We start from the raw sequence: 12,362 nt of genomic DNA, 5'->3' as shown, positions 1-12,362 counted from the left end.
TACTGTATTTCGATTCAAAGAGATCCAGTGTGCAGTCCTTTTCTTACTTTAGGAGGCAGTATAGGTTGCAGGGGAATAGAAATGTCAGGTGGTCCTAACTAGAACAAGTTATAAGTGTTGATTTACAATCAGGTTTCAAGTCTCTGCAGATGTGCTTTCTTGAATTTTCAACAGAGAGCTTTTCTCGAATGGTGGGGATTAAGTTTTAACTTAAGGACAATGAGAAAGGCTGTGAAATGTGGTTTCCAAAAATCAAAGATTTCATAACTACCAGTACAACGCAAGTGTGTGTGTGTGTGTGTGTCCCTGAGTGACTTAATCTCTGGACCACAGCAGCCTCTAGTGGCAGACCTGCAGAACTGAACAAGTCTGAGGTGTCATAAGTCATCAATGAGGCAGAGGAAAAGTGGGTTAAACAGTTTATTGAATTGATTTTTGCTGTTCAGAACTGTTTGTCATCAATGTGTAGAGAAAAAAAATAAAGAGGGGAGCACAGAGTGAGAGAAAAAAAACCTATCAACATGATTAAAAATCATAAACATAATTGGCTTATGCACAACTTCCCACCCTTCCCTATGGAAAAAAACCCCAACTTTTGCTGAATACTAAAATACTGTATAGGGGCAATTTAAAATGTAGCAACATACAGGAACTAACTGCTACTTAAAGAAAACTGAAGAAACAAATATGCAGCTAGTTGTTCTTACAAAAGAGGAGTTACACGAGAACACCACACCAGACTGCTTCAAGGAGGCAACAGTAAACTAGAGACATCAAAGTAGATTCTCACCAACCAGCTGCTGCTCCTTTAGTCAGCTGTTACTAACATTTCCCCAACAGCGGGACCAACGTAAAAAAAAAAAAAAAAACAACACGGGGGGGGGTTCAGTGCATAACTTCAAAAATAAGTTTAGACCAGTCTTTTGGTCGTCTGCTTTTAGATTTAAGAGACCAGGTTGGGTCGATGGGGGTGACTGGATTACATATGAAAACATAAAACTAGTAAAGAGGGATATAGAGCCCCTAGAGTCCTGCAAAGTTTTTTTTTTTTTTTTTTTTTTTGTTTGTTTGTTTTTTTAATCTTGTCTGCAAAATATAAATATCTTGTCCGCACGAGGTAAACAACTCCTGCACAAGGTAAATAACTTATACAGCAGGTAAATACCTTGTACATGAGGTAAATAACTTGTGTGCACACAATATCCTCGCATGGCACTTTAGGGGCTCCGTTGATTGTATGCTAACTTACACCACAACACCAAATTATTATCCTTGTGCCGGATACAGACAATTCCCCGATATGCACCCCTTGTATCACGGCGTACTCCAGGATACCGTCACAAAAGATATGACATCTAGCACCATTAAAAAAACAAAACAAAACTAAAAATAAAAAGGAAGTATATATGGGGTGGAAAAAAGAAACAAAGAAGAGTGCATTATACACGTCATAGGCTAACATATTCAAACAGCGACAGCGAAATGATGGATATTAAACTGCAGGGATATTTCTGAAAATTAAATACAAAAAAACCACAAAATTTTAATAAAGGGGCAGGGAGAGATGACAAAATAAAGCCTTGCTAAAGAGTAACATCATGCTATAGTGTTTTAAATATTGGCAGCAAAATAAAACAACCCACAGGACAGGCTAGCTCTGATATACATGGCTGGACAGCTAAAAATTATTAAAATTTATAAAGTGAATTTAAATTTGAGATGCAGGGAAACAAAGCAAAGCTGTGGCGTGTTAGTTTCCAGTCTGTCGTAACAGAGAAATTGTGCAAAATAGTTTTTTTTTTTGTTTTGTTTTTGCCGGTGTCTGATTAGGACTGTACGGAAGTGCTGTTTTTCCTGAGACTTAATAGTTGCATGAGCCTCGTTTTGAGATGAAATAATTCTTTTCTGATGCAGTTTTTTACTTGGATTCAAAGAAAAAATGAAAGCAAGAAGCGCGAGGCAGGCGACTGGAAATATTCTTTAAAACTGTCAAGTATTTGCCCCTTTCAACTTTTAAAGTCACGTTACAGGCACCTCTTGCTCGCTTTTATATAGTTTTTGTTTTGCAAAGCTTATGTACACCGAGGATACTCAGGCCCAAGCGCTCCCTACATGCAATGCAAATATTAGTGTTCCTTTGGTTATAAAAAAAATTCTACATGCATCTCATTCTTTACAAAAATAAAAGTATAGAAAATTACAGTTAAAAATTATCTGAGAATGCGTCTTCCAATGTGTAAAAAAACATCACTTGTCACTAGTAATATATTCATATGTATTAATATCTGATTTCATCTAAATTGTATATTAAAACTATCATCAAATATATTCTTTTTTTTTTTGTACTTCTCACACAGTTAATTCATTTTTCTTTTTCAACGTTAGTACTTAATTAAAAATGTCCAACAATATATCAGGAAAATGTTAAATACCAAAAACCCTTCAGTGGAGGGACTTTTAACTTTTTTCTTTCTCAAATTTCCTTCAAAGATTTCACGTAGCTCCTCCTGATAGGTCTGCATAGCATTGTGTATGTGTGCATGTGAGCATTTACAAGATTATAAACTCTTCTTTTGAAATGGTACAACCTAATGTGGATGCATCTTTTAGTTTGGGGTCCCTGTGTTGCAGGAAACCTAAGTGCTTTGAAAATGCACAGGCTTGAGGGAAATGAAGGAAGAAGTCAGGTTGGACAGTGGAGGCATGTCAGCTGTCTAGGACAATGTAATACTTGGCCAACCAATCACTCATTAGCATATGGATTTACCCTTGAATGCCCCATGTGTAAATTCACAAATCCCATTTCTTCATTTTGTTAGTTTAACTGCACATCACAGATTTAAAAAAACAAAAACAACAACAAAAACACCCTCTATCTTACATCAACCATAACACACTGGATTGAAGTAAAAAAAAAAAAAATGCCAAACTGCAAATACATACCCTCTCAACTCTTTTCTCTAAAGTGATAAATTTAAAATCGTACATTTAATCCGGGCTAGATGTGTGGCCACACGTTTTACGCCTCCACTTGTCCTGTCTTTACCTTCCACCTGCTCACAACAGTCCTCTCTCTCTCGTTCTCTTTATCTCTCAAGGTCGGTGCAGCAGAGCAAGTGTACCTCATTCAGACGACCATTTGATCTGGCAATTCACGCCGAGCAGGAAAACTGGCCATTTCTTTAAAAAACACAATCCATCGAGTCTGTCAAACCAGCGCCTTTAAGATCCAGAGTACCATATCTGCCCTAAAGCTATTGTGGTATAACATAACTAAAGTACAAACTCCCAGCCTAGTGGGGGGTGGGGGGGTGGGGGGTAATTTGTCTTTTCAATCTAAAAAACATCAAGTCACACATCCTTAAAAATCATCTTGCAGTGAAAGAAAACAAAACAAAACAAGAAAAGGCTAGCAGCCAAATTGTTGCCGAGTGTTATTTTACAAAAAACAAACAAACAAAAAAACACAAAGTTGTGCATAGTAGCCTGAATCTCCTCCCCATCCTCTGCATGTCTTGGCACGTGACATGAATGAGGTCTTGGTTTGTAAAGTCCAAGAGAAATGTCACGCTTGAAGAAAAGTATCTTCGGCCAGCAGGGAGGAGGGATGCACTGGTGGCTGCGTGAGGTTATCTTGATTGGAGATTAGTTTCCTGCAGGAGAATAGAACAGTCATTCGCCCTGTTTTTACTTAAAAGGTAGGTAGGGACATATTCAAGCTTTGTGAACATCTCACAATACAGAAACACTAAAATATTCCATTTACAGTGACAGAAAAACAAAATAAAGATGCAAACGCTTTAGATTAGGAAGCTAAAAAAAACTGCAAATATTTAATTTTTTCCATTTAATAGAATATTTTAATTACTTTTCTAAGGAACAATTTCTCAATTAGGGTCACTTTCATGCTAAATCATAAATTAAAATGCCAAATATTACCTAGATTTGATGGGTTTTTTCGTTTTGCATCACTGTAAACTGAATATATAATTTTTTTTTTTTTTTTACATAATAAGACATCTAAAGACAAATCTGTTTTTATTCTATGGACTAATAATAGGCGTTAGTGTGGTAGTGTCTCAGAGTGGTTGGTGTACCTGGCTAACTCCATGTGGTCAGCTGAGCAATTAGCTGGGCACCCAGTTGTGAGCAGAGCCCTGCGTGCTAGCTGGCCCCGGGTACCCTTGGCCTCCAGGCAGCATGGGGTCAAAGTTGAAATCGAGGCCATCTCCATCCATGAGGTCACTGTTGATTATGTAGTCCACATCGCAATCCAGGTTTTCAGTGAACATATCTATGTCCAAGTCTGTAGGGAGCCGGTCCTGACTGGTGGGGAAGCAGGGCGGAACTCCGAACTGACTCAACCCTGGTAGGTTGGCGGTGGGATTTGCCACAGCGATGGGCCCCGCATGTTGCGAGCCTACGGCTGGTACTGTGGCGTGCTGGCCTTTGAGGGCAGAGAGCTGTGACAGGTCCTGAGACATACCTGAGAGGATCATCCCCAACCCCATCTGAGAGTGATGCTGGTGTTGCTGCTGTGGAGGTGGCGGCTGCTGCTGGTGGTGAAGGTGATGCTGCTGAGGCTGCATCTGAGCCTGCAGCCCAATGGGTGCCACGGTGTTCGGCTCCAGCCCCTTACCCAACCTTACTCCTGCAACAGATGTGCCCAAACCAATCATGCCCACCCCTCCAGGATTTGGCATGATGGGCTCCACTTGTGCCATCAGGACATCACTGGGAGGAGGGGAATCAGAGGTGAGCAGCGCCTCGAGGCTGGAGGGTACATGGGTGCTGTAATGGCTGCTCCCACGAGAGCTGGACGTGGACATGGGGTTGAAGAGGGAGCTGCTGAAGGTTGTCGGTTCTTTGCTGCTGGGTCCACAGGGAGACACAGAGGTTGTGGCGGCGGTGTGGGTGGGGGCCTGAGGGAGGCTGGATGACTGCAGTTGATGGAAGGAGGGGAAGCTGGAGCCTCGAGGCAGCAGAGTGGAGGCAGAGGGCAGCGGAGTGGGAGGTGCTGGTGGGGCTGTGCTGGGACTGGCCCCTCCCTGCTGTCCGGTCATCAGAGTGAGGCCATCAATCAGGTCCAGCTCTTCCATGAGGGTCTCGGTGAGAGTAGGGGTCAAGCTGCTGGCAGCATATCGTCCCAGCAGTCCATCATCGGGCAGGTTGTCATCATCCTCCTGGCCGGGAGCAATGGGGGACAGACGTCCGCTCAAGGTGCTGGCATTAGAGCTTGTACGCGGGCGGAAGGTGGTCCACATGTCCGTATCATCCAGGCTGCCACGAGACGAGGGGCTGCTGCTGTTCACCCCCCATTTGGAGAACTGCTGGGACGAGTTAGGGCTGTCTGCGCCCGCTGAACCTGCATTGCTGTCAACCTGCAGCACCCCTCCTGTGCCTCCCAGGCCGGCCGCTCCTGCCTGCTTCTTGGTCTGCTTGGCCCTCATGCGGCTCTTCAGCAGCTTACTGCTGTTGTCCATGGAGGCAGCCCGGCGGCGGGGCGCTTTGCCAGTCTTCCCTCCTTCTGGGTTGAGCATCCACCAGGAGCTCTTTCCAGTCGACTCATTGTGTACCCTCAGGAACTTGTTGTGGAGTGATAAGTTGTGGCGAATTGAATTCTGAAGACCAAGAGAAGGTTTAAACAAAAAAACAATGAAGGGTTTGCTAGTTAAGCTTGAGAAGAGACACTGGAAAAGAAACACTGGAAAAGCAAGTCCTGAATTAAACCTATGGCAGAATTCAGCAACTGGCAGGGGAAGAAAAGCTTTTAAAATCCATATTATGTGGCAAAGTCAGAAAATTAAAAAAAAAATTTTTAAATCAGATATGACTTTTTAGTCTGTGCATGCATTTTTATGTTCAAGTGCCCTTTGAAGTTTATTTAAAAAGTTAATTTAAATAGCTGCCCAAAGGTGTTTCAAGGTGGTTGCAGAATGGTGAGACTTCTTTCTAGAAAGATTTTCCTTTCATTAAACAGATGATTTGCAGATTAATCCCTAATTTTTAAATGATCATACCAAAACTAAAGCACAGGTACTGTGGATATAATCTCTAATAAAGGATTTTTTTAAAATAGTTTTTTATGTCATCTCTTTGATGCTGGATGTATTTGTTGTCTCTGAAAAGGATTTCAAATCAAAACAGGCAAATGCAGACTGTAACAACGAGGCCCGAGCAGTTATGACTTTGTTTCAGAAAGAAGGAAAACTAAAGATTGCTGGGAACCACTCGTCTGGGATAACGGTACGAAAGTGTTTACGAAAGATTTATCCTGAAGTCACTTCAGATCAGATCATTTATCCCACAAGAGTAAAAAAACATAAGGTGTCATTGGTACCAGAGTTATTATAAGTTGGTGTGTTTCTTTGGTTTTAGATTCATTTTTGTTAGTTTCAGGGTGTTTTCACACATATAGTTAGTTCATTCTTGTCAGTCTCAGTTGATGAGTTTGTAACTTGTTGCTTTTTCCTGTGATTTGGCTTCTTCTCACAAAGCTAAAACTCCAGGCAAATATAATTTCAGTTAACTGAAGTGTTTCCTTACATGTTTTAGTTAACTACGAAAACCTCAGTTTACAAAAGACCATTTTGTACCTAAATAATTGATATACTTTAATATTGGTGCATGTATTTATTTTGGTCCATACTTCCCAGCCCAAACAACGGGATAATGATTGGCAAACTGCAGAACTACAAATGCGTGACTGGTAGTAAAATGATGCAGTAGATGAGGGGTGTCTAACATGCGGCCCCAGGGCCAGGTCTGGCCTGTCAGAGCGTCCAATTTGGCTCACTGACGCTTTGCAGGGTGTGAAAATTGCACTGAAGTCTCCAGTCTTCAATAAAATGCACTGTTACCGGCTTAAGGAGTAGGAGGAGTAGAAATACATGCAGGAGTAGAAATACATAGAAAGGTAACAGTATTTCCAGATGTAGATTTTTTTTTTTAAAACCATACAGTGCTTATATGATACTGTTTAGTTACAAAAATGTGAAGAGTTTTTGTGCCTTTTCACTGAGATCTGTAAACAGCAACGTAGATGTGATGACATTAAAAAGAAGCTACTGGGGTACCAGTTTAGCTCACTGAGTTGAGCAGGTGACCCATACGCTGTACGGCTAATGCAGAGCTGTGGGTTTCTGGACGTGTGATTCTGGACGTGCAATCATCATAGTGACAATGTAGGATTAAGTGAATAAGGCCCATGTCTCACAGGGATAGAGACTGGTCCATAACAAAGCAAAGCAAAAACGAGTATTCCCCAACCATGACAAGTGGTTGCTGGAAGTTGTACAGTCACAGGCAAAATGACTGCTAAAGTCCCAGACACACAGGTCTACAGACCAGTCAGTGACCCCCTGGCAACTACCTGTCACAAGGGAAAAATGACAAAAACCTTCTTGTCACTTTGGTGACTTGCAATTTGCTGCAGTCCTAGTTTGAATGGAAGTTTGAATATCTACAAACACTGACCAGCAACTCTACAAGCTGTAACGAAAGTGAAAAGTGCAACACAAACCATCAAAGTGAAAACTGTCACAGGGCTGCAGGCAACATGTATCAAAGGGGTGCACCTTTTATTTTAAAGGCGAACCTTCTCCATTTTTGGCTTGTGTCACACTTTATCAAATTGTACTACCACTTGTCTAGTAGTAACCGAGTAGCTCCAGACAAACATGAAAAACTATAAGCAACCCTACTGGCAGTCTGCTAGCAACCAAAGCAATCACCGGGAGGTTTTTGGTATAGCACCTTCTTTACAACTAATTTAACCCAGCGAGAACGAGGAACCTCCAGTAACCACTGCGAACCAGGAGGGGAATACACATTTCTCTAGCAACCAGTGGTTGTATCATGTCCTGTATGGTGGACAACTCTCAGCAATGTACGCATGACGTCAGGAGAGAAACCTCAACACTGCCTGTAAATACCAGCCAGGAGTTTTCCTGCCCACAAAAAGGAAAATAAGCAGAACTGTGATTAATAATATGGTTATTCATTTTTTTCCTGGTTAATTTACTCAAGTTTAATTATCTTTTGACTGAGATGGCCAAAAATGGCTGATTAATGAATGAACTAACATAGACTCTTTGCCTTAACTTTATATGTAGTCTCCTCCAAAGGTCCATTTTGTGCCAAGAAAAACTCCTACTGCAGATGAAAATTAGTCTGGAATATTTACATGATGGACCTATGTGCTCGTGTTAATGAATGTGTATCTTGCCTCTTTAAAGAAAAGAACTATAAACATGCAACAAATATTTGGCTGTATTTACAGAGATGAGTTTGACATGTCTGCAGATGAAGCCCTCACCTTCCAGCCTGCAGAGCTGTTGCTGTCTCCTTTGTCTCTGAAGTAAGGCACTGTTTTCACCATCCATTCATAGATCTGCGCCAGAGTCAGCCTCTTCTCAGGTGAATTCTCGATGGCCTGGCTGATCAGGTCTGCATAGCTCTGGTTGCCCCACGCGTTGCGCCGGGAGGATCCTTTGCGCGGTGTCGCTCCGGCTCCGCCCACGACGCCACCCTCCACCGCCGTCACCGCTGCTTTCTCGGGCTCGGACGCGATTTGCTGCGGCTCCGGCTTGTCCTCGTCGGCAGGCGGAGTCCCGGCGGCGGACTCGGTACCGTCCGCCCCCTCCGGCTTGACAGCAGAGATGTCGGGCCTCGGCAGCGGCCACGTGCAGGAGCGAGGTCTGCTCTGCGGCTCAAAATCTGGGTCAATCGCGGGCACCGGCGACTCCTCCATGGCGGTCCTCTGAACTTCCACTCAACCACAGAGACGTGTTCAACTTAAAACATTTAAAGTTTAAAAGGTAAGTTTGAGCCGGGGATACCTTTAAAAAAAAAAAAAAAAAAAGGACAGACACACGCTCTTAAAAACCAAAACAAACAATATGCTTCACCCACTGCGGGGGTGTCAACCGAGGGGCCTAGAAAAGAGACGTAATAATCTGGACACGCCAATAGCCTCGGTTAATCCTCAGATTGGAGATTAGGGAACCCAAATAATCTCCTTAATAGCAACTATCATAAACCTTCAGATTTATATAGAAATAAGGAAGGCTGGGGCGGGAGTCTCTTTGTTTGAATGAAACCAAAAACAGCGGCAGAGTGGCAACGAGCACCAAAACATCTGGGCCTACAAAGGCTTTTGGGCTCATCTGGAAACTAATAATAATAATTAAAAAAAAATCTGTATGGCTACAAATATAAATTAAAGCCTTTCATACACATGAACACCCATTTAAAACTGTTTTACTTATCTTTAACTTTTAAGGAGACACTAGTAATATGTGAGTGAAAATGTAATTACTGCGGATCAAATCTGTAAACTTACAAGTGAAGTTTTAATGTGAAACTATGCGGTCTGCATGTGGGGATTAGTTGGCTGCGGTTACAAAGGAGCTTTCTGACTGTTCTTGTAAACAACGGGCTGTCTGAGCTCCCCACAAGACCAAAAAAGAAGGAAGACAAAGTTTATTTAATAAAAAAAAAAAAAGAAGTCCCACAGACAGTCATTAACCGGTGCGGTTTACTCAACGTGAGGATGCGCAGCGGCTGATCATCGGAGTCGGCGGTTTGTTTCAACAACTGCCCCGAGACGCTGGTAGACGCCTCTGTTTGGCTTCCGCGGTGAAAAACAAACTTCCAGCGAGGAAAAGATGTCAGTGATGGCGCTTTCGGGCCCGTTTATGAAAGTAGAGAGATGATAGAAATATGGAAAGAGAAGTCCGCGCCTCAGGTCTGCACGGTCCGCCACAGTGCGGTCGGGCGCATGTCGCCATCTGCCATGTTTCCCCACACTCCTGCCGCGGCACACGATGCTCGAATAAGCGGGTTTTAAAAAGTCCCCTCGACCGCAGCTCGGGACTCAGCCGACCCTCGTTCCGTAGTGTCGCCAACCAAGCCTCGCAGATTCTTCTAGGACGCTGGGTGAAGCTGGGGTCGCCCGCAGTTCTGTCGGCTCCCACTCGCCGCACTTTGAAAACAGCAAATAGCCTCCGTAACGTTAGCCGCTTAAGCTCCTGCTACTCCAGAGTTTACAATCCGTGGAAAAGTCCGCGAAAAGCCTCCGATAACTTCCTCCAAGTTGCCGTTTCTGGTCCGCGCTGACTTTTGTAAAACTTCTTGTCGTTGTGTCTGTACAAATATTCACTCCTTCGGGATCTTTTCGACTTGTTTTGTTTTGTTTTGACTCGAGGCGAAGACTCCCTTCTGACGTCTGTTTACCACTGTCAGGCAACGCGCTCTGCGCCTGCGCACAATGGAATTCTGGGAAGGGGAGTCCTGTATGTGGCAGACGGTTCCGGCGTAAACAGCAACATGTACCTGTGGTGGAGCATTATGTAACAGTTTATGAAACTGTCCTAAGTACTCTTAGGCCATTTAAGGTATTACCGGTAATTAGAGACACGAGACAAGAAAATACTGCAAAACTACACACTTTCCTGAAATAAACTAATAATAATAATAATAATCTTAAAATGTAATGTGAGAATCCCCTGAAGATCATATTTTACTTTAAACAATATTACTGGACTTTGGGATATTTTGGTCTGTTAAATGTGATATCAATTAATATTTGTATTTTAATGTATATTGTATTTATTTATTATTTTTGTTTTCAGATTAGTTGCTTTGTTATATTGCATACTGAGCTGTATACTAATTTAAGCAATTTTGTTAAAGGATTTTTTTTGGGGGGGGTAAATACTTTATCTTGTCTTTTTACCTTGGATATGAAAAGATAATATTTTATGGTATTTTATAAATAATGATTAATTAGCACTTAGAGTACATTATAAACAAAAAACAAGGCCTATAATTTTGGTTTACATAATTGCCTAACAAGTGAAAGGTTTGATCCCAGGAGGAGGCACAAATCTGTTGGGGTTTGCGTCAGGAAGGGCATCCTGTGTAAAAATATGCCAAATCAAATATAAATGCTGGAATGTCCTCACGCAAGATGCTGCCCCTGATGCGTCCATCGTAGCGTGAGATGAGTGCTTGACATGAACTTAGTGAAGGTTTGTATGAATGTGAATAACTGAATGAAGTTTGTAGTGTAGAAGTGCAGTAGTAAAGCATTAAATGGCAGCCAATTAAAATTTAGGTCTTGATGCTCTTATTACCTAAACTATAGGTGTATTTATTTATTATCATAACAGAATAATATATTTGGAATATTTGAGTAGTCTGTGTTATAAATGGAACAAAAGGAGATGGTCAGGCAGACAGACAGAGATCCCCCTGGAGAGGAGAGGCGGAGACAACAACAGGTGTGTGTGAGGACATTTACATTAACGATCATGAAAGAGCTGCTGTATTTTCTATTTAACCTTCAAGACTTTTAGTGAACTTGTAATGTGATGGTTACTTTTTGTAACTAACAACACAAATGTCATCTACAGGACAGGACAAAAGCAGGCTGCTTCTGCTATGGAGACTTGGAGCTTTTGAAGTGCAGGGGGAGCTCCTATGGCTCTGTGGTGGCATTGGCCATCTTTTATGGTGTGGTCTACTGGGGCAGCAGTATCTCCCCTCGGGACAGAAAAAAAAAATTGTACAGGCTGATCAAGGAGGCCAGCTCTGTTCTGGGATGCCCTCTTGACCCGGTGGATGTAGTAAGTAACAGGAGAATGGTGGCTAAACTGTCGTCCCTGTTAGATAACACCTCCCACACCATGCAGGTCACTTTACCAGCACTGAGCAGTTCCTTCAGTGACAGCCTGCTGCACCCACAGTATGTGAAAGGACAGATTTAGTAAGAATAACTTTATTGACTTAGCTCAACATATCATGATAGCCAATATCAGGACAACACATCTTCTCTTTGACAGTGATATGTGCAGGATTACATCATCTCCGGTTCACAAATAAAGCCAGAACCACACCTTTTTTCTTGCCACTGGCTTTAGCATCTCTGTCTGACCATATTAGGGTGAAACCAGGTAGATCCACATTAGAGTCTGAGATGTTTTGGTTCAACTATGTTTCAGTAAAACACATGAAACTGCACTCACGGTATACTTTTTGAGTCTTCACCAATATCTCCAGCTCATCACTTTTGTTGGGCAGAGAGTTGACATTTCCCATGATGACTGTTGGCAAAAAGGGCTTATATCTCCCCTTCCAAGCCTTCACCTTCACATGTGGCAACCACAAAAACACCTCTTTATCTCAGCTGGAATAAGGTGTTATCTTCCAGATAACACACACACACATATATATATATATATATATATATATATATATATATATATATATATATATATATATATATATATATATATATATATATATATATATATTAGGGGTGGGACTTTAACGCGTTAATTTCGATTAATGGGGAAATT

General features: G+C 42.1%; 1 protein-coding gene across 4 annotated transcripts; it reads right to left on the bottom strand.

Moving 5' to 3' along the window:
* Positions 1–406: 406 nt before the first annotated feature.
* On the bottom strand, positions 407–10,250 carry foxo4 (forkhead box O4). Of its 4 annotated transcripts, none has more exons than XM_030739031.1 (4): positions 9,344–10,250; positions 8,318–8,840; positions 4,098–5,621; positions 407–3,653 (listed from the first exon to the last, which is right to left on the bottom strand). In XM_030739031.1, exons 2-3 carry the CDS (start codon positions 8,750–8,752, stop codon positions 4,128–4,130), a joined length of 1,929 nt encoding a protein of 642 aa, XP_030594891.1. In that variant the 5' UTR covers positions 8,753–8,840; positions 9,344–10,250; the 3' UTR covers positions 407–3,653; positions 4,098–4,127. The 4 variants fall into 4 exon arrangements, with proteins under 4 accessions (XP_030594891.1, XP_030594892.1, XP_030594893.1 ...); XM_030739032.1 differs by having other exon boundaries at positions 8,318–8,795; XM_030739033.1 differs by having other exon boundaries at positions 9,548–10,250.
* Between the last annotated feature and the right edge of the window lie 2,112 nt (positions 10,251–12,362).

This window comes from Archocentrus centrarchus, chromosome 10 (genome assembly GCF_007364275.1).
Source record: "Archocentrus centrarchus isolate MPI-CPG fArcCen1 chromosome 10, fArcCen1, whole genome shotgun sequence".
NCBI lineage: Eukaryota > Metazoa > Chordata > Actinopteri > Cichliformes > Cichlidae > Archocentrus > Archocentrus centrarchus.
This window is presented reverse-complemented; position numbering and strand designations above follow the sequence as displayed.